Raw genomic sequence first — 20742 nt, 5'->3', positions numbered from 1 at the left:
ATGGTTTCTGCTGTTTCTAAATTCCAACACTGTTCTTAACATTGTGTCACTGGTTCTTTAATTTTCTCTCTTTTTTCCTGTTTTTCAAGATGAGACTATTGTACCGCCTGACGTGCCAAGCTATCTGTCCTCCCAGGGAACACTTTCAGACCGACAAGAAATAGTTGGGAGAGTAGAAAACGGCCAGCAGCCCAATGGTCAAATCCAGAGCAATGGTAGGTTTTGGGGGGAAAAAACATTGCTGTATCTATGTTTGTTTTTTGCAAGAGACACAGGCCAAAAACTCAGAACTACACTGTTATTAAAACTATTACAAATTGCTTTTCTGTTCAGAAAAAACAGCAACAGTTTCTTCTGTTCTTTCATGGGGCTTAATACAACTGACACATAGCTGACATGTAACAAAAGACCAGAAAACAGGCCAGATACATAAAGTAAGCAGGAGCCTATATTTGCAGCTTTGCTGAGGAAGAAAAAGCCTTAAATCTGAAGAGTTTATCACTGATCACCACACCATTTATGTATGTATGTATGTGTGTGTGTGTGTGTATATATCTATCTATCTATCTATCTATCTATCTATCTATCTATCTATCTATCTATCTATCTATATATATATATATATATATATATATATATATATATATATATATATACATATATATATATACATATACACATATACATATACATATACATATACATATACATATACATATACATATACATATACATACAACTGTATATATATATATACAGTTAATCCTCAACTTACAACAGTTCATTTAGTGACCGCTCAAAGTTACAATGTCCCTAAAAACAAAAGTGATCATTTTTCAATGACCATTGCAGTATCCCCATGATCACGTGATCAGAATTTGGATGCTGGACAACTCGCTTATATTTATGATGGCTGCAGTGTCCTGGGGTCATTTGATCCCCTTTTGTGACCTTCTGACAAGGAAAATCAATGGGGAGGCCAGATTCACATAACAGCCCTGTTACTAACTTGACAACTGCAGTGATTCACTTAACCACTAGAGCAAGAAAGGTCATAAAATGGGCAAAACTCACTTAACAAATGTCTCAGCAACAGAAATCTTGGGCTCATTTGTGGTCGTAAACCGAGGACTACCTGTATTATAATTTTGCGTGTCTTTTAATTGTAAAGCACTATACAGGTAGAGGGATAGAATCAAGATCACGTGAAGTGTTAATACTATTTTATAATGCCTTGGTAAGGCCACACTTGGAATACTGCATTCAGTTTTGGGCTCCACGATGTAGAAACAATGTGGAGACTCTAGAAAGAATTCAGAGAAGAGCAACAAAGATAATTAGAGGACTGGAGGCTAAACCATATGAAAAACGGTTGCAGGAACTGGGTATGTCTAGTTTAATGAAAAGAAGGACTAGGGGAGACATGATAGCAGTGTTCCAATATCTCAGGGGTTGCCACAAAGAAGAGGGAGTCAAACTATTCTCCAAGGCACCTGAGGGTAGAACAAGAAGCAATGAGTGGAATCTAATCAAGGAGAGAAGCAACTTAGAACTGAGGAGAAATTTCCTGACAATTAGAACAATTAATTAGTGGAACAGCTTGCCTCCAGAAGTTGTGAATGCCCCAACACTGGAAGTCTTTAAGAAAATATTGGATAGCCATTTGTCTGAAACAGTATAGGGTTTTCTACCTAGGCAGGGGGTTGGACTAGACAACCTCCAAGGTCCCTTCCAACTCTGTTGTTCTGATAGTGCTCAACTTACGACCATGAAAGACATCAGGGGCAGTAAAGCTAACAATCACATGAGTACAGTTAGTCCTTGTATAGCGATTCACTTGACACCGTGACCCGTCAAAAGTGCGAACGTCATAAGCGCGCCGACAACACCGCGGCGCTAAAACCGCGATTTCAAAAGCGCGCCGACAACAGCGTGCCAACAGAAACACAATTTCATTTAAGGTAAGATTTACAGTTAGGGTTAGGTTGAGGGTTAGGTTGAGGGTTAGGTTGAGGGTTACGTTATAGCGCACTTCTGTCGGCGCGCTTTTGTCGGCGCGCTTTTGTCGGCGCGCTTTAGGGCTAATTAGTCACTAATTCGTCGCGCGGTTTTGTCACCGCGCTTTAGACACCGCGGTTTAGTCAGGCGCGCTTTTGTTGTGCGCGCATTTGTGGTGGAACCCTTGACACACCTGAACCCCTTATAAACAGAGGAACACTAACACTGACATCCCCTAAACTTCACCAAAGATATTATACTTCGCCTCGTAATGAAATGTTCAGAAACCAACCCAGAAGCTCGTAGAACAACTCTTCACCCTCAGAGTATCTTTATGTATAAAAGTTGGCCATGCCTGCAGTTTGACCACATCTTTGTCATTCGGTTACAGGTGTTTGCCAGCTTAGCAGAGGAAGGGATGCAGAAGGCGATGCTCACTCTGTCATTTACCGACAGCCAAAGATACACTTAGAGTCTTGGAAAGGAGAAGACATTCCCGACAGGATGCTTCTTACAGACAACACAGGTATGGGAAGTGGGCTGCTTCAATTTTCTTTCATAAATAGACACAAAGCAAACTTAGGCAACAGTTTTGACTTTGGAAAATGTTCACTTTAACACTTTTTGTCAGTGATATGCGCACTCCCTCTGTTTTCCTAAATAGCAGACTGTCAATAAGGGCTATAATGTTGAAAACAGCACTTGTGTCAGCACCTCTTCATTGGATAATCAGGAAAGAAAACCACAACAGAAGCGTAGCAAAGCGAAGTCTGATTATTTAGGCACAAGCAAATGATATATTGTATAACCCATTCCCCACCCCTTGGCATCCCATGCACAGTCCAATCATAATTCTCCCAAGTGTCAGGTGCGAGATAACTTCGAAAGGCATCACCAAGATGGAATGTCGGTGCCGTTGGCCTTGGCGGGAAACCTCCTCCGCATGTGCAGTAAGACGGGCAGTAGAAACTCCAGAATCTTCCTCCAGCACAACAATCAGTCCCCTCCCAAATACCATGCCCTCCCTCCCCGTTTCAATGGCAGCCGAAGCAGCAGCAAAGCAGACGCTGACAACTTGTATAATCTACATATTCTCTTAAACATTACTTATATAAAGAATCTATGGAGCTGCCTGTCTCACACATACTTAATGATCCTGTGCAGTTCACAACAACCAGAAAACAACAATATGAAAACATATTGTAGCATTTCCACCAAGGCACCTGAATCACCAATAGTCTCCACCCCATCCTAACCTAAGGATTGTTATTGACAAATAGATGTTGCTAAAGTAGAAATGAGAAGTAGACATGAGGAAATGTTGTGTGATATGTGGATCTTGTCATTTCAAATATTATTTTAAGAAGAGTATAAATTTTCAGAGTCTTTCAGTGATACTTTGTATTGAGTCAGGTGGGGTTTTTTATTGATATTCATAGCAACACATAGTTATTTCAATTAAATGTATTGGCCCACAGACCTCCCAATGTAGACAGATAGTCCTTGCCACAGTTGTTAAGTCAATCACTTCAGTTAAGTTTGTAACATCGTTGTTAAGTGAATCTGGCTTCCCTGTTGACTTTGTTTGCCAGAAGGTTGCAAAAGGTGGTCACATGACCCCGGGACACTTCAAACATCAAAAATACACACCAATGGCAAAGGATCCAAATTTTCATCACGTGGTTATGGGGATACTGCAATCATCGTAATTGTGAAAAATGGTCGTAAATCACTTTTTCAATGCTGTTGTAATTTTGAACGGTCACCAAATGAATGTTTATAAGTTGAGGACCGTGGCACGACAAAACCGCGGTCCACTAAAGCGCGCCTGATTAAAGCACGTACCTGACGTCATCAGCAGCATGACAAATACGACCGCGGAGATTTTAAAAAGCGATTTTAAAGCAAGCCGATTCACGTAAGGGTTAGGGTTAGGTTAAGGGTTAGGGTTAGGTTTAGGGTTACGTTAAGCGTTAGGGTTAGGTTTAGGGTTAGGTTAAGGGTTAGCGTTAGGTTAAGGGTTAGGTTTAGGGTTAGGTTAAGGGTTAGGTTTAGGGTTAGGTTTCAGGGGGTTAGGGTAAGGTTTTCACTTTAATTTTAAGTTTACCGCTCACAGCGTGATGTTTTCGTCACGCTGAGATGACGTCAGGTACGCGCTTTTGTCGAGCGCGCTTTAGTCTACCGCGGTTTTGTGGTGGAACCGTTGAGGACTACCTGTAGTTCCAAAGAATCATGGCATATACCTACCCAGCTCTGTGGAACCACAAATGGGGCTCTCTAGCATGAAACACAATCTTTCCCTAGGATGAAAACTCCGGAATTCCTAACCAGTCATCCTTGTTCATTTGGAATTTGGGCCATTGACCCAGTATATACCATATTTTTCCATCTATAAGACGCCCCCATGTATAGGAAACACACTTTTCTTACCCAAAATTCATAAATCAATATTTTTAACATTAAATTGAAGACATTTCTTTTGCAGAGTAAGACATTTGCTTACCGGTACGGTATTTATTTTTTTTGCTTTCTGACATTTTTATGGGCTCAGAACGCTCCGACATTACTGCTCCCTGTCACATCTGGGCATTGGCTATACACTCTCCGTAGCATCAGCTGACGTCAGTTACATAAAGCTCATGATTGGAGGAAACCTGTTAGCTTGTCTCTGCAATCAGAAGTTTACCTTGTGTGGCTAGTTTGCAGAGATAAGCTATTGGCAGTTTCATAACCACGGTTTTCCTCTCCCCCACCCACCCACCCCGGTTTGTAGGACGCCCCTCTATTTTTAGCTAAATATTTTAAAGAAAAAGTATCATCTTATATCAGAGAGTGAGATGGCTGGATGGAGTCACTGAAGCAGTTGGGGTGAGCTTAAATGGACTCCGGGGGATGGTAGAGGACAGGAAGGCCTGGAGGAACATTGTCCATGGGGTCACGATGGCTAAGACATAACTTGGCAACCCCCCGGGGGAGAGCCTTCTCTGTTGCTGCGTCGGCCCTCTGGAATGAGCTCCCCGTGGAGATCCGGACCCTTACTACCCTCCCGGCCTTCCGTAAAGCTACCAAGTCCTGGCTGTTCCAACAGGCTGGGCGCTGTTGAAATATCCAGCCCCGCCTCAATTGTGAATGTTGTGCATTTTTAAATTCTTTGTATTGTCTTATTTATTTCCCTTTCCCTGTTTATTGTGAGCCGCCCGGAGTCCTTCGGGAGTGGGCGGCATACAAAACTAATAAACAAACAAACAAAAACAAACAAACTTTGCAACTAACATCGTCTTATATGCGGAAAAATATGATACTTGACATACCTGTTAGTGACAGCTAGACTCACGAAACCATTGATATTTCTCCTACCTGAATATAATTCCAATTTGTTACATCGGATTTCTTTTCTGTCTCAAGCCTATAGCTTGCCTGCCCCATATACTGACTGCGATGGAAGCGTGGATATCAAGAATGTTTACTCAATGGGCCCAGATTACTATTCTCTGGCTGCAGAGACTATGACTCCAAATACTCCCAGTAGCAAGGACTCCGACAAGCATGATGGCATACTAACGGCTAACTGTTCTAGCCCTCTAAAATGCAGCACAAATACGGACAGTAGAAAATCAGATGTCAGCGGCACTATTTATCCTAGCAATCATGACAGGATGTCACCGGCTTGCCCAAGCAAGCTACCTCTAGAAGACAGCAAAGGTAGGTGCCTATTTTGAGGGTATGTTTCTTAAAATGCCTCCCACACTTTCCAGGTTACTTTTGGAAGTTGGTCACTCTCATCTCTCTCATTAAATCTAGAGGTGAAGACCCCCAACTAGAAAGCAGGAGACTGTGAGTTCTAGTCCCTCCTCAGGCGTGAAAGCCCAGCGGGGTGACTTTGAGCCAGTCACTCTCTCAGCCCAATTCGCCCCACAAAGTTGTTGTGGTGGTGACAATAGGGGGAGGGAGGTGTGCTGGTTATGTTTGCCCTCTCAAGTTATTTTTAAAAATAAAAAAGCGAGATACAAATAAATATCTCTGCATTTAAAATGGTAGATGGATGAAGCTTAGGTGTGACTACACTCTTTGCTGCCATCTAGTGGCCATTTGGATTTTTCTAGGCCAGATATGGTAGCCCTAGCTAAGATCCGTTTCAGGTTGGTCCATCCTTTTCTTCCAAGTGATCCTTTTGGAGCTGTTATCTTAGATTTAGTTTTTACTCTGGAAATACATAGGAGTCTTCTGGAAAATAAATAGAAAGCCAAGATTGGCTATTGTTGTTTTTTTCTTTTTTTTAGTCAGCATTTTTGACCAGGAGGACTGTTGGAGTATAGAAGCCAAAATATTTCTGGCAAAGAATATAAGAACTGAGTGTTTTAGTAAAGAGAAGAAAATAAAATAGATTGCTGTAGTAAACCTATTATCCAGAAATTATCATAAAACAATAGAACAACAAATCTAAATCAAAGTTTTGTGTAGTGGTATGGCTCAGTAAAGAGAGTTTGGTAACCTGGAATGTAAATGAAGAATTAACGTTCCTTTAAAAAGGAAACATAAAATTTTCACCTTTGACCTCCAAATATGAAAATAATCTTACAGAGCAAAGCACTTCTTGGGATATCATGTAAGAAGTTTTATGTAATAACATTGCAAGAAATTGGCAGGAGCTTCGGCCTCCCTAGCGCCACAAGTGCAATAGAGCAGAAGGAAGAACATTAAAACAGGCTGTAGAAAAAGCCCTTCTACATTTATTTGTGGTCAGATTGTCTAAATAACCTACAATAGAGAGCTTGTGGCAATTTAACATTTGGTGATAAAATCCAGGAACAGTGAACAGTCTGATGATCAATGTCCTAATACATTGATTTGGCCTCCATAAGGTTTAGTTGGCCTACATATTCAGGAGAAAGGCTGAGACTAGGTAATTCCTCCATACCAGTCTGATTTACCCACAAAATTGGCAGCTGTCTAGCAATACAGCCCTGTAGAATCAAACAGATTTCTGAAGGGTGAAGTTAATCCTGCTCCAAGCTGACCTTAATGGTTAGTACACTAGCTTCAAGCCTTAAAACTGCAATAGGAACACATTTTGGAGACTTGAAGAGAGTCCAGAGAATGGTTTCCAATGCCCGTAGGTTTGTAAATGGGCCAGGCTGAACGCCACTCAATAGCTGAGCAGCTATTTTAGCGGTAAACAGTTTAATTACTGCTGGAATGTAATTTGCCTCAGGGTGTCTATAAAACTGGGTAATAGCTAATGTAGCCCTTTGGGTAATAGAAGTGACAGAACTACCCAAACTGCTGATCTTCTAGAAACCTGAAAGACTAGGCTCAAATACTTGAAACGTTCAACTTAACTCTAATGGCTAAGGAAGCCAGGTTCAAACCAGGATGATCTAAGATATACTACTACTTAGTGCTATAATATGTGGCCAATAAATGTGTGAATCATTCTGATCTGACTTTATACACAGGCTTCATTGGTTTTAAAGCAGTGTTCAGTTATTACTCTGGGACACATTGAGTAGATTGCAATAAATCAAAATGTGTAGCCTTCCCTGATAGAAGACAAAGGGGCAAGTAGATAATTGGTTCTCGTGTACTACATTGATTGTTCAGGTCAGCCAGATAGTTGCAAAAGTTTCCTTATTTAAAGCAGGCCTTGATAAAATTAGCAATAACACTTATATACCGTCAACTTTACCGCCAACTGAGGGAAAGCCTAGTGACTGCACAGAGCTTTCCCCACCCCCTGCAGCACCATTTATCTACATTTGATTTCTAATTTCCAATTGATTTCACGTAGACCAGACAGAGACAGCCAAAGGGTTGGATGAGGCCTGGGGACCTAAAAATGCCCGGATCTGCCCTAGAGCAAAAGTTCAAACTAAATTGTGACTGGAAAAATCAAACCTAGATTCAAATAAGATTAAGTAGAATTAGATTTTACTTATATTTAGGTCTCTGTACAGAGAAAGTGGGTGGTAGAGATAACAGCATGGTTTGAGAAACTCTTGTCCTTAAAAGTTCTTGTTTTTAATTGCCTTGCAGGTCCTTCACAGCCCTTGGCTGCCTGTGAGCCTTATGACTGTTTATTGCCTGCTGAAGGCTCTCTGCTACATGTAACAGGAAGTGCTGAACTATCTGAGGCATTACCTGGGGGAGAAGTGCAGCCACGGCTTGTCTCCAATGGCCATTTAACAAGGTCACCCACCTCTCTCCCTCAGTCCAGCCACTGAAACGCTGACAAGGGACCCAGGAAACTTGGGAGGTGCAAATAAACCGAGCGTGCTCCCTCTGTCTCTCCCACTTCTTTGCACAGAATTATCTAAGGCTACTTCTACCTCAAAGTCTGAATGGACAGCTTTGCAAATTAAGGGAAAAGTGACAACTCCAAGAGGTATGAGAAGCAAGCTTGAGTAAGGGAACAGAGCCCTGTTTCTGCGATGCCCGCTTGTAAATAGTTTTTAAAACTTCCCCGAGAAGGATCAGTGGCTCCATGTTGGCTTGCAAATAAAGCACAGAAATGCAAAATGTTACGATGTAAAGTGAAAGAAGTATTTGATAACAAATGTGTACATAAGAGTTTTCATATATATATATATCTATATAAATATATAATATCTTTTAACAGAGACTGTTTTATCCCTTGGTGCATGTGTGACTGAGTGAAATTATATAATGTTGACAATATGCTTTTTTTTCATTGTTAAGGATTTTTTCTTTTTTAAATCCTTCCCAGCCATCCCCAAGAGAAATAGTTCTGGTGTCTTTAGTTAAAACTTTTGAGGTTGGGACCACAAACTTTCCATAATCACACTGATAAAAATGCCCTTTCTATGGTATCCCATTGTAGGGGGTATGCTGTTTGAGAGAAGTGCTCTACACACAGCACACCATCAAGAGCTGAATATTTAAACCTTCAAAAAAATGTGTGTGCGCAAGTGACATTTCTGTTGAGAGTCCAGTAAACCCAAAAACTGTGTGCAGGATCAGTCATAGAGCTGGGGGGAATCTTCAAGCAGATTAGATGGAATGTGTCATTTGCCTGTGATCATTGCTGTTCAGATCTTTCAAATAGACACTGAACTAATTCATTTGTCTAACCCAGTGGTAGTCAACCTGGTCCCTACCGCCCACTAGTGGACGTTCCAGTTTTCATGGTGGGTGGTAGGAGTTTTGCCCAATACTGAAGCATTTTCCTTTTTTTTTTTTAATTTAATTGACTTTTTTAAAAAATGTCATAGCATTATTTAAAAACATTTTCATTAGGTTTTCATAAAATCAACATTACCGTGGAACCGGTGGGCGGTTAGAAAATTTTACTACTAACAGAGGTACAAAAGTGGGCGGTAGGTATAAAAAGGTTGACTACCCCTGGTCTACCCGTCTTCTCAGAAATATTGATAGCACAATGGTGTACACAGTATGTTTCTTCCGTAGACTTGCTCCCAAGTGAATCCATAGGACTGTGGTGCACTGAGCTTAAAAGGCAAACTGAACTCTGCTCTTTTAATGTTGAGGTGAGTAAGATGCTCCCAGAATATCTTCAATATCTACTTTTTGAACCATGACTGAATCAGTGGCAGAGTTTCTAGTTGATGTAAAGTGGGCCTGTGCCAGAGAAGGGAGTGGCAATCAGCAAGAGTTTTTTAGGACAGCACATTGAAACATCCTCGCTCTATGGTGACTTCTGGAATATGTGGCTATCTATCCAATTTCAACCTTAATGTAGATGCACACAACCTTGTGTCAAATCCCAACTTATATTTAAATATTAAATGTTCATTGCACTTGTAAAGATCCTAGTGGAACAACATTAAACGGCCAAGCTCACCTCAAAAAGCAGCAGGAGGAGCAAGAACATTATAGAGGAGACATCCTCATGCTGTTCTATTTCGCATAGGAACTTATTAATGTTTTCTCTTGGCACCTTGACTCCATTTATAGAGATTTCAAAATGTATTGCTAATATTGCTTATGCAGTAATCTGACACAATGAATAATCTATTTGCACACATACACCTAATTTCCTTTTCAAGTCAGAGACATAGAATTCAGGTTCATAGATAGTTGCTCCACTTCTGAAGGTCTTCTCTGTGTTGTGAGAGACTTTTGACTTAAAGATCTATCAAGCAAGGAATCTCTCATTTAAAAATCATGAGGATACTTTGGCTACTTTGCTTTAGTTTTTATACACTGTTGTAAGTTCACTTAAGCCCTCGACACAAATGTGAACACATACACGAAAACTGTTTCTATAACTTAAGTGTGGTTTTTTTTTTTTAAAAAAAATTGCTGTCTCTTTTGATATTGATGCCTATGTAGTATGGTAGCTCCCAAAAGTCATTCTCCGTCCCACTTGATCAACTAACTGTAACTCAGGCTGAAGTAAAGTTGGTAAACATAGGTTAGGACATTGTCTGTAGGGCGGCATCAGGTTCTGTCTGATCTCCTTATTTTCTTTACTTGACTTAAAGGCCAGTTTCAGAGAAATAAAGATAGGAAACATGATTTAGTTTAGGATATTAGGAGTTCGTATTAGGGACATAATATAGGAAACACTTTCTTTGCGGGATGACACAAATAGACTTAATCTACTCTGAAACACCAAGGAAAGCTTTTTGGCATGTTTTTATATTAACCAGACTGTTCGACTCTAAAGGAAACATTAACAACCAGATTTTTCTAAATAGACATTAGAAGGCCAGCTGGCACAGGTTATTTTTCTGTTGTGATGTTTAGTATCTTGCTACAGCAACTGGATAGAAAAGAACCAGAGGTTTTGGTGTGCCATGTGCAAGCCTTTTTCTTCATACTTTTGGGAGGAGGCTTTCCTCTAATAGGAAACCTGTGATAAAACATACTCTCTCCCTTTAAGTAAGAGAGAGCTTTTAAATATCTGATTACTATGCCATTAAATTACTCTTCCTTCTCCTTCAGTTGGCGGTAAATGTATAGCTTTGTAAGACAAGTTTTGCCATCTGCTTTTTAGCTGAAGCTGGACTTTCTGAAGTAATGCATAATTTCACCATCCCCCTATCTCCAGACAATAAAACACACTTGCACTTTGGAATAAGTGTCCAATGATATAAGGTGCCAACTTGTGGCTTATTTGGTGATGTTAAAGAAAGTGGATCCGCTAATAGGGAAACATAGTCAGGGTAATTTTTTCCCCTTATTCATAAAGAGAGAAACTAAATGATGTGCTTTCTAAAGAAAAGTGAACTTGTAAAGGTTTGGTTACTAGGTGAAGAAGGTTTCTAGGTAAAGATGAAGGTAAATCTGGAAAGGCATTGAAAAAAAAAGGTATCACCATTGGAATTGCTAAGCACACTTGCCATATTAACATTTTTGGAAATTTTAGTTTTAGATAACAGTTGTTTAAATGTTGTTACTTCCACTAAATATGTGAATCTGCTGCTTCTGAGAGGCAATGTGAAAGAGGAAGTATTAATTTTTGTGTAAAAAGTTATTTATTTATTAGACTAATGTGGTACAATGTTGTACATTGAGAATACATTGTAAAGATATTGGAAGTGTTTAACAAATGGCATTGAAGTGTCTTTAATAAAGGTTCATTTATAATACCAATTATCCTGCCTTGATTCATTGATCTGCGCTTTTTTATAATTTGGCTTTGGGGGAGAAGTAAAATGAAATTCTGCATTGTTACGCTTCCTGGATTTTGAAGACCATTTTAAAGGATATGTATTTCATAACCCGCAAATGGGCTAGGATGACCAAATGGAACTTATGTCTAAATATCAATAAAATAGTTATAGCTCAAGGTTGAACTATGGGATTCTTCGTATTTTCTTAAGTTTGTTTTATTCTTTTATTACCCAACTAGGCAAACTGATAGGAATGAGTAGGGTTTACATCAAGGAGAGCACCAAATACCTCACAGTTAGGATCATGGGCATGGCCCATTTCTGAGTCATTCATTCCACTAGTTCAATGAAATACATGTTATCTTTAATCAGTTTGGGGAGATTTAGTTGCCAATTTTAGCCAATGTCCCACTTTCTTGTCTCTAATTCTGTTATTACCCAGAATCACCAAGTTCCTATTGGAAGAGTCAGAGCATTAACAGAGAACTGTGCCCTATATGTCACCCAGAATTGAGCTCAGGTTGAAGGAGACTTCATTTGAATGACATGACTTTTACACCAAATCCAGTAAATTAGGTGGTTCCTAATTGAGCAAAAAACAGTCTCGCTTGCATATATCTCTATGTACCAATTCTGCAGCATTTGGGCTGGAAATAAACTTAGTGTGAATTGAACAATGTCTACTTTTGAGAAAAAAGTACAGGATTGTTTTTTCAGGGAGTTACACTTTACATTACAGATTAAGCTGAAACTCTGAAGGGAAGACATTCAAATTCTGCATGAGGTCAGCAGAGGACTTTTAAGATTGCTGGATTCAGGGTCAGTTTCAAACAGCACACACAAAAATTAACTCACTAATGAAAGAAAGGAAGAAAATGCCAATGGGAACGTTTCTTCATTTATTCTAGGTTCCCTACTCCTCCATGGTTATTTTTTAGAATCTTTTAATTGAAGCAGCTAATTGGAGCTGGCCTGCTACACAATGAAGTGCAAACACACATTTTTGTTTTCGGTGCCTACAGAGGCCCTATATTCTTTGAAAATGCAAATAGTAAATAGCAATAGCACTTAGACTTATATACCGCTTCACAGCCCTCTCTAAGTGGTTTACAGAGTCAGCCTATTGCTCCCAACAATCTGGGTCCTCATTTTACCAATCTCAGAAGGATGGAAGGATGAGTCAACTTTGAGCCAGTGAGAATCGAACTGCTAACAGCAGTTGGCAGTCAGCAGAAGTAGCCTGCAGTACTGCACTCTAACCACTGCGCCACCAAAACTCACGGAATGGCAACAACCCAATGCTTGGTTTGGGAGTATACCCATCAGGCAAAACCCAAGTAGACAATCTAGAGTGAATAGCTCTTTGGGGTGAGCCATCATGGCAGTCAAGCTCATCTATTGGAGTTGGGATACAGCTCAAAATAGCCCAGATGATGGTATGCAATCAAAACCTTGCGACCCTATGTCCCCGACCCTCCCTGAGGATTTGCAAGTGTCTAAACATTCCCAAAGTGTTTTTCAGCCACCAAAGCCACCTTGCCCCTTTGCACTGTGATCTTTTTGGATTCGGCATCTATTGTGGTTCATCACTATCCCACTCTGCCTCTTGAGCAAGATCTCTCATTTTTGTGACTGTCCTTGGAGGAGACAAATTGAGCTCCCTGCAGGAGATGGCATCTTCGTTTCCTCTCCTCACCCTTCATCAGTTCTTCCCCCTTCTCTGTATCTTCATTTTTTTTCACCTCCTGCCAAACTGATTTTTTGGAGGCAAAGGATGGGAAAGAAAAGGAAAAAAAAAACCAAGCTTGCTCTTTTTTTCATAGGCACCCTTGTTAGGCGGTAAAATAATACAACATTGTACTCAATCAGTACTAAAGAAATTCGAGTCTAATTAAAAAAGGCAGCCTTGCTTATCCAAGCAAGAATGCTGGCTATGCACCTGTAGGTATGAACAGTGGTCTAGATTTTCCAAATGGGTTTCAAACAAGAAACAAATGGGTTTTCCCCCTTCTATACATTTTTTTTTAAAAGAAAAACCTTGTTGCTTCTTCCGTCTGTCCTGCAGAGCATGGCAAGTTTTCAGTCATGTTAACGGTGCTGTTTTCTTCTCTGGGGTGACTCTGGTGCCATTCTATGATGAATATATGTGGCTACTAAGCCATGGAGACTGGGCTGTCATTTGCACATCACACTCCCTAAAGTGACTGCTAATAATAATGCTTTTCAGTTCCTTGGCTGGAACCCCTAAATAGGTGCTTTGTCCCCCAAAGCTGAATTTCTTGGCAGACTCTTCCCCATGGCCTCACCACCATAACAGGACTCTCCATAAATGGACATTTTTGTTACGGAAATGGAATTACGGAATTTCTCCTTGTTTAAATAGAGAGAATGAAGTCCGGGCTGCTGAACAGCTGCTGAGCCACAGGAGGCAGGATTGGCAGGAAGAAGGGGAAGAGAGAAATATAAAGGAATAACTTCTATAAATGTGAATATTTTTTCTTAGAATTAAGGAGGGGTGGGTGGGATAGTGGCTTCACAGCTGTTCCTCTTGACCAAAATCACAAAAGCAAGCTTCGGATCTTGTCATACATCCCGAGAAAGATAAAACCTCCAAGGCTGATGGAAGAGATTCGAGGGACAATGCCGGCAAACAAACTGAAAGAAAAGAACAAAAGTGATTTTATATTTTGGAAGTTCTACCACTAGGATGTTCTACCCCTCCACTCCTGCAAATACTGTAGAGAGGCTCCCCTCCATTTTGAAATTGCTTCCCTGAACGTCAACTTGAGCTCAACGTATTTGTAACTGAGGGCTGCATGAGGGCAGATTTGGGAGCAAGGCTTTCTGAGATGGGGTCACTTTAGTGAGGAGAGAGTTTAGTCACCTTCCTACCAGTCGTGGTATTCTATCAGTTCGGGCCAGTTCGCCCAAACCAGTAGCGGAAATCGCAGGTGGCCACGCTCACACACCTGGCTCTAGGGCATCCCATTTAGGTCATTTTTTACCAAAAGTGCACGTGCGGAAAAGGGCATGCTCACATTTGTGAACCGATAGGGAAGGTAAGTGAATACCACCCCTGCTTCCTGCCTCAAAAATGCACCAGCTAGTTGCAAGCATTGGTTCCACCACAAAACCGCGTTCAACTAAAGGGCGTTCGACGAAACCGCGTAGCTGACGTCATCACAGCGTGACAACAGCGCAGAGAAAAAAGCACGCTGTAAACGCTAAACCTAAAATTAACCCCTAAATCTAAACCTAACCCCCCTAAACCTAATCCTAAACCTAACCCTAAACCTAACCCTTAACCTAACCCTAAACCTAACCCTAAACCTAACCCTTAACCTAACGCTAAACCTAATCCTAACCCTTAACCTAACCCTAAACCTAACTCTAACCCTAACCCTTAACCTAACCCTAAACCTAACCCTAACCCTTAACCTAACCCTAAACCTAACCCTAAACCTAACACTTACCTTAACTTGAATCAGCTTGCTTTCAAAGCGCTATTTAAAGCGCCCTTTCTCCACGCTCGCTGTTGTCGCCCTGTTGATGATGTCAGCGACGCGGTTTAATCGGGCGCGCTTTAGTCGAGCGCGGTTTTGTCGTGCCACGGCAAGCATTGTGTCAAAAGGTGGGACTCTGGGAGCCACAACACAGCTGTAAAAATGAGGCTCTGAGACCATCACTGCTCTCCTCTAAAACAGGGCTCCCGAATACAATCCCCAACAACTCCAAACCTGTCACCAAATTATAAATAATATGACAGAGAAACAAAAATAATCAAATATAAGAAAGTTCATGTGTCCAAAATAATGTTTCCTTTCAAATTCTGAGAGATGAGTTTTTACATAATTTCTGCACACGGGTGTTTCCTGATCTCCAAAAAGTGTGGCTTTATCTCATAGATATATAACTGAATTGTTTTTCACAACAGACTTGTGTGTGTTTCCTGAAAGAGGCATGGATTTTAAAAACCTATGCAAGCATGGGCAACCTAAAGAACACAAGGAAATTCTTGAGAATTCAAACACAGAATGAATACTGGGAAAATAATAAAAGAATGGATAATAGAAAAAGAAGATGGTCATTCCAGGGGAATAGATACCTTTTCTCACAACCCATCCTTACTCAAAATTCTAAGGAAAAGAGCCACAACTTCAAGGCTTATTGAAAAAAGCACAGGGTTTTTGTGCTAAAGCCAAAAAACCAAATAAGAATTGAAGTATTAAAACTGGCAAGAGATGATGGATAGAATAGAGCTATCCCCCCCTTTTTTTTCTTTCTTCTTTTTTCTAATATAATGATGGCCTGATTAAAAATAGAAATAGAGGTGAGAAATAAGAATATACACCTTTATATAAAGGACTATGTCTTAACATAAATATGTGTATTAACATTAGGATTAGTAAGAGTGACCTGACTAGAAGCCAGAATAGAGATAGAAATAAGAATTACAGGGAATATTAGTAGTTATAATTTCTATATAAATTGAATATAAATAATAATTAGATGGAAAGATGAGAGGTTGAAAGATGATAATACTATGTATGTTCAAGCTTATTGACATTAGATTGGAACATTGAAATATTGACTATATTTATATATATATATTTATAAAATATAACTATTTTAAAGTAATCAAGTACATTAATATTAGGATCATATAAATTTGATTAATGTAACAATTTACTCTTGTTATTTGTATTAACATGAACCATATCCAGAGGCCACACTGATCATGTACTGATGTTGATATATGTTTAAAAATAAAAACCCAATAAACCTTGGAGGGGAAAAAAGAACCAACAAGGACATTACTACTAATGTCCTAAGAGAAAGGGTTGTTATTTTTAATCAAGGCAGCCGTAATCAAAACTTCTGATTAATCTCTGCTTTGGAGAATGTGACACAAATTCTACAACAGCCTTTTGTGAAGCTTTTTTTCTCTCCTCCTCAAGCCATTGCTAAATCAGATTCAGGGCTCTTTGTCTTCCTTCCTGCACTTGTCTGTGGTCTACTTCAGGGCTGTGGCAGGCAGATGGGAATGTTTTATGGTTTCACTAGACAGCAATCCACTGCATTACCATAATTACAGCTTTAAAGCTAAGTAATTTGTAGCAAGACAAGTACTGACAGAAGAATCCCTCAGCAGATCGGCAGATCTACACCAAGACGTGTATCTGGAGATTAGAAGATTCCTACTGGAAAAGGTTAAGCTGGCACCGATCCACAGCCAAAGAAATTGCCGCTATTATTTTCTCCATTCAAATTCTCTTTCAAATGCTAATTATTCAGTAGAGTTCTGGCTTATCTACCGTAGCTCTTTCTTGTTCTGATTACAGTCCAGTCATTTGTTAACTCCTTCCACACAGGAAAATTTTAAGAACAAAACACTTTAGTTTGGTTTTCTTGTTAAGCAAAGAAAGCAGGAAACAGATTTGCCTGGAGTATTTCAAGTTCTTCCCAGGGCCATGTGTTCTTTCCCCAATAATTGTGTTGTTTTCCATGGATATAGCAGTCTTCTATAAGTTGTAGGCCACTCTCAGGCCACTAACAAAAGAGGTGAAATATATGGAAATACGGAACTCATAAACCTCCCATCTCACTGCTTTAGACCAGTGTGAAATCTTATTAAAGGTGCAGTGATAAATAAGGCATGCTTACAAGGAGTGTCGAATCAAGAGCACTTATTTCTAAATAAAGCTATAAAGATATATAATCCAAAATAATTCTTGATCAATATTTTAATAAATGCATTTATGGGTGCTTGCACATATATTAGAGTACGCTGAAGGATCACTATCTATCTATCTACTCTGCTTTAGGTTTTAATTTAGTCTAATAATCCCTTCCAAAATTTTGGCTCTCTCTACAGAAGAGTTTGGTCACCCTTCTTTCCTTAAAGGTGTTATAAAAAATTCATATGAAAACCAAGACTGATACTATGTACCAATATTTGATTCCTGTCCACAGGTATTCTCTCCAGTAGCTTTTCCAATTTCAATAGATGGCTATCAATCAAATCCTTACTGTGGAGAGAAAATAATTACAGATTAACAGAGTTGGAAGGAATCTTGTAGGTCATCCAGTCCAACTTCCCAACCAAGGAGGACAAATGGCAGTCCAGTTTCTTCTTGAAAGCCTTTAGTGATGAAGCTCCCACAACAATGTTCCATTCGTTGACTGTTCTCACTGTCAGAAGGTTCCTCCTTATTTCTAGGTTGAATCTCTCCTTGATCAGTTTCCATCCATTATTTCTTGTCTGGCCTTCAGGTGCCTTGGAAAATAGCTTGACCTCTTCCTCTCTATGGCAGCCCCTCAAATATTGGAACAGTGCTATCATGTCTCCCCTGATCCTTCTCTTCACTAGACTAGTGTGAACTCAAGGAGTCAAGGAAAGCTTTAAGTCCATCCCTATAAGTGAGGTTGTGCTACTGAAATCTGGAATGGCAGCCCAGTTTTGCTGCCATTTGTGTGTTGTTTTCTTCTTCCCTTGTGAATTGTATTCCTTTGAAGATCTTGATTGTTTCATGTGTTTCCCCTAGTTGTTCCTTTTTTTTTATTACGACAAAGATATTGTCTATAATTAGGTCCAGAGTGACAGTTGGTTCCAGCCTAAATCCAGTCATATATAGTATCAGATAGGCAAGCTAAGGACTGCATCTAAGACAGTCAAGATTAATTCTCCCTCCTCCTCACAATGGCGGCCAACTCCAACAAGAATAAACTATGCTGACTAAAAGCACAGAGAAGCCAGTGGTGGGATTCAAATAATTTACCAACCGGTTCTCTGTCCTAATGACCAGGTGGGTAGGTGGGGCTTAGTGATCATGTGACCGTGTGGGCGTGGCCAACTCAACATTACTCAGGTTGATGGGCACTTTGCCTTAGGCGTTACAATGTAATAAGGGTTAACCGGAGAGGCAGCTTCTGTAAGCAGGACAATAAAGATTAAGCTAGAAACAACACCAGAATGTTTCCTTCCTGCCTTCCTTACAGGATTAGCCCTGTAAAGTGGGGAAAAAACCCAAAAGAAGATTTCTTCCAACAACCGGTTCTCTGAACCTCTTAGAAAGTTAAGAACCGGTTCTCCCAAATAGGTGCGAACTGGCTGAATCCCACCACTGAGAGAAGCTCAGAGAACCTGACTGCCTATCAACTGGTTGCAAACACCCAACAGATTAAAATTTAGGATTGGAAGGACTAGGGAAAGTATTCAACTCACAACCCTGGACACTGCAAGCCTTTCCCCAGCTTCTGTTCAAAATGTCTCAGCTAATAATTACTGCCTGGCACTTTGCAGGACTACATATAATACTGCTACGAGGCATTGAGAAATGATAGACTAAACTTGGAAGTCACGGATGGGCATGGATTCGAAAGAACAAAACTGGTACAAGCCTGTGTCTGGTTTATGGCCTTTTAGTCCCTTTTTATAATCCCCCATCACAGTGACTGAAAAAAGAATTAACAACAGCAAAGAGAAGATGGGATGTTAAACCGCTGGCCCGTTCTTCAAGGTCAGAAGCAAATATGCAGCCTCTGGATTTAATAGGGTGGCAGCCTGCAGTCTGAGGCTCTGCAGTTTCTCTTAGTTGGCTGTGAAATAATAGGATAGGAGACAAGGCAGTTCATCATCTATCCTTTCATATGGACACCCTGCTTGACACTTTGATTAATCATTTATAATTGGTAGAAAACCTTGCAGAATTGGCCTGTAATATTTCTAGCCACTTTCCAAGATTTCCTTGAGGTTTGCCCCAGCTTGCCACTTCTTCTTTCCTAGGCATCGCTCAGAGCTGTAATTTTTCTGACTCTATGATCTCAGACAAATCTCACTCACCGAAATAATAAATAAATCCCCAGAACAGACAGAGGAATGCAGTTGTAGGTTCCAAGCCTGGCAGCTGAAGGAGTCCATCAATGAAAGGTGATTTTTTAGTTGCGATTTTATATAAATTGTAAAGGTAAATGTAAAGGTTCCCCTCGCACATATGTGCTAGTCATTCCCAACTCTAGAGGGTGGGGCTCATCTCCGTTTCAAAGCCAAAGAGACAATGCTGTCCGAAGACGTCTCCATGCTCATGCAGTTGGCATGACTAAGCACGCAGAGCTGTTACCTTCCCAACCAAAGGTGGTTCCTATTTTACTACTTGCATTTTTATGTGCTTTCAAACTGCTAGGTTGGCAGAAGCTGGGACAAGTAACGGGAGCTCACCCCGTTATGTGGCACTAGGCATTCGAACCGCTGAACTGCTGACCTTTAGAATGACAAGCTCAGCAACTTAGCCACTGAGTCACCGTGTCCCTATATAAACTGTATTCCTCCATAATTCCTCAAGCTTTCTACATTTATCACTTCTAGTGATAAACTTCTAGCTTTCTGTTACAGCAATTTCTAGGGAGGATCATCATGCCAGAGAAGCACCGCAAAGCAGGAAGATATCATCAAGAAGACCTCTCTGAAAGGCCTCCATATCTTTAAGACTCTTTAATTCAGAATACCTTAGGTTTGGCCAATTACCATCATCCATAGTACTGTTACCTCCAATCTATATCACTTGGCTGACAGTAGTCTTTCATCCCTCAAAATGACATATTGTTCAAAATATATATTTTTGAGGAAAATATCCAACTACGATATCACGGATGTCAAATTTGCGGCATCACATTGTTGTCACATGACATTTTACAAAAAAATTTCTTTTTGCGGAGCTGGGGTGACCATGGGCTGCATGTGACGCATCCGACCCGCGGGCCGCCAGTTTGACACCCCTGCACTAAATTGAGCTCCATGCTATCTTTCCTTCTTTCTTTTTCCTTCCTTCCTTCCTTCTGCCGGGGTTCCAAATAGCATCCAAAAGCAAACCAGCAGCTGCAGCAATCTTTTCTTTTGGATCTTTGGCCTGCCACCTTCCTTCCTTCCTTCATCTCCCTCCCTCCCTCTTCCTTTCCTTTCCTTCTTTCCTTTCCTTTCCTTTCCTTTCCTTTCCTTTCCTTCCCTTCCCTTCCCTTCCCTTCCTTTCCTTTCCTTCTTTCTTTCTTTCCTTCCTTCCTTCCTTTCTTTCCTGACCACCTCACCATCAAGCGACTTAGGGAAGCTTACAAGCCTTATAATCTAAGGGTCAACATGTGTCTCCTTTTCATA

General features: G+C 40.3%; 2 protein-coding genes across 2 annotated transcripts in view; one reads left to right on the top strand and one right to left on the bottom strand.

Annotated features, from left to right (window-relative positions):
* LRIG1 (leucine rich repeats and immunoglobulin like domains 1) overlaps window positions 1-9189 on the top strand; it is a 146120-nt gene extending 136931 nt beyond the window's left edge. The window contains exons 16-19 of the mRNA XM_087708851.1: window positions 90-215; window positions 2390-2524; window positions 5404-5700; window positions 8032-9189. Coding sequence (XP_087564977.1) covers window positions 90-215; window positions 2390-2524; window positions 5404-5700; window positions 8032-8219 — 746 coding nt within the window. The 3' untranslated portion in view covers window positions 8220-9189. The remainder of the gene's footprint in view (window positions 1-89; window positions 216-2389; window positions 2525-5403; window positions 5701-8031) is intronic.
* Window positions 9190-11433: 2244 nt separating this feature from the next.
* SLC25A26 (solute carrier family 25 member 26) overlaps window positions 11434-20742 on the bottom strand; it is a 141391-nt gene continuing 132082 nt past the window's right edge. Inside the window, exon 10 of the mRNA XM_087708852.1 lies at window positions 11434-14249. Within this exon, the coding sequence (XP_087564978.1) occupies window positions 14153-14249 (97 nt within the window). The 3' untranslated portion in view covers window positions 11434-14152. The remainder of the gene's footprint in view (window positions 14250-20742) is intronic.

Source organism: Thamnophis sirtalis, unplaced genomic scaffold (assembly GCF_051295495.1).
Source record: "Thamnophis sirtalis isolate CommonGarterSnake01/CBP01778 unplaced genomic scaffold, rThaSir2_p1.2 scaffold_3, whole genome shotgun sequence".
Taxonomy (NCBI): domain Eukaryota; kingdom Metazoa; phylum Chordata; class Lepidosauria; order Squamata; family Natricidae; genus Thamnophis; species Thamnophis sirtalis.
The sequence above is the reverse complement of the archived record's forward strand: the minus strand, read 5'-3'. Positions and strand labels throughout refer to the sequence as shown.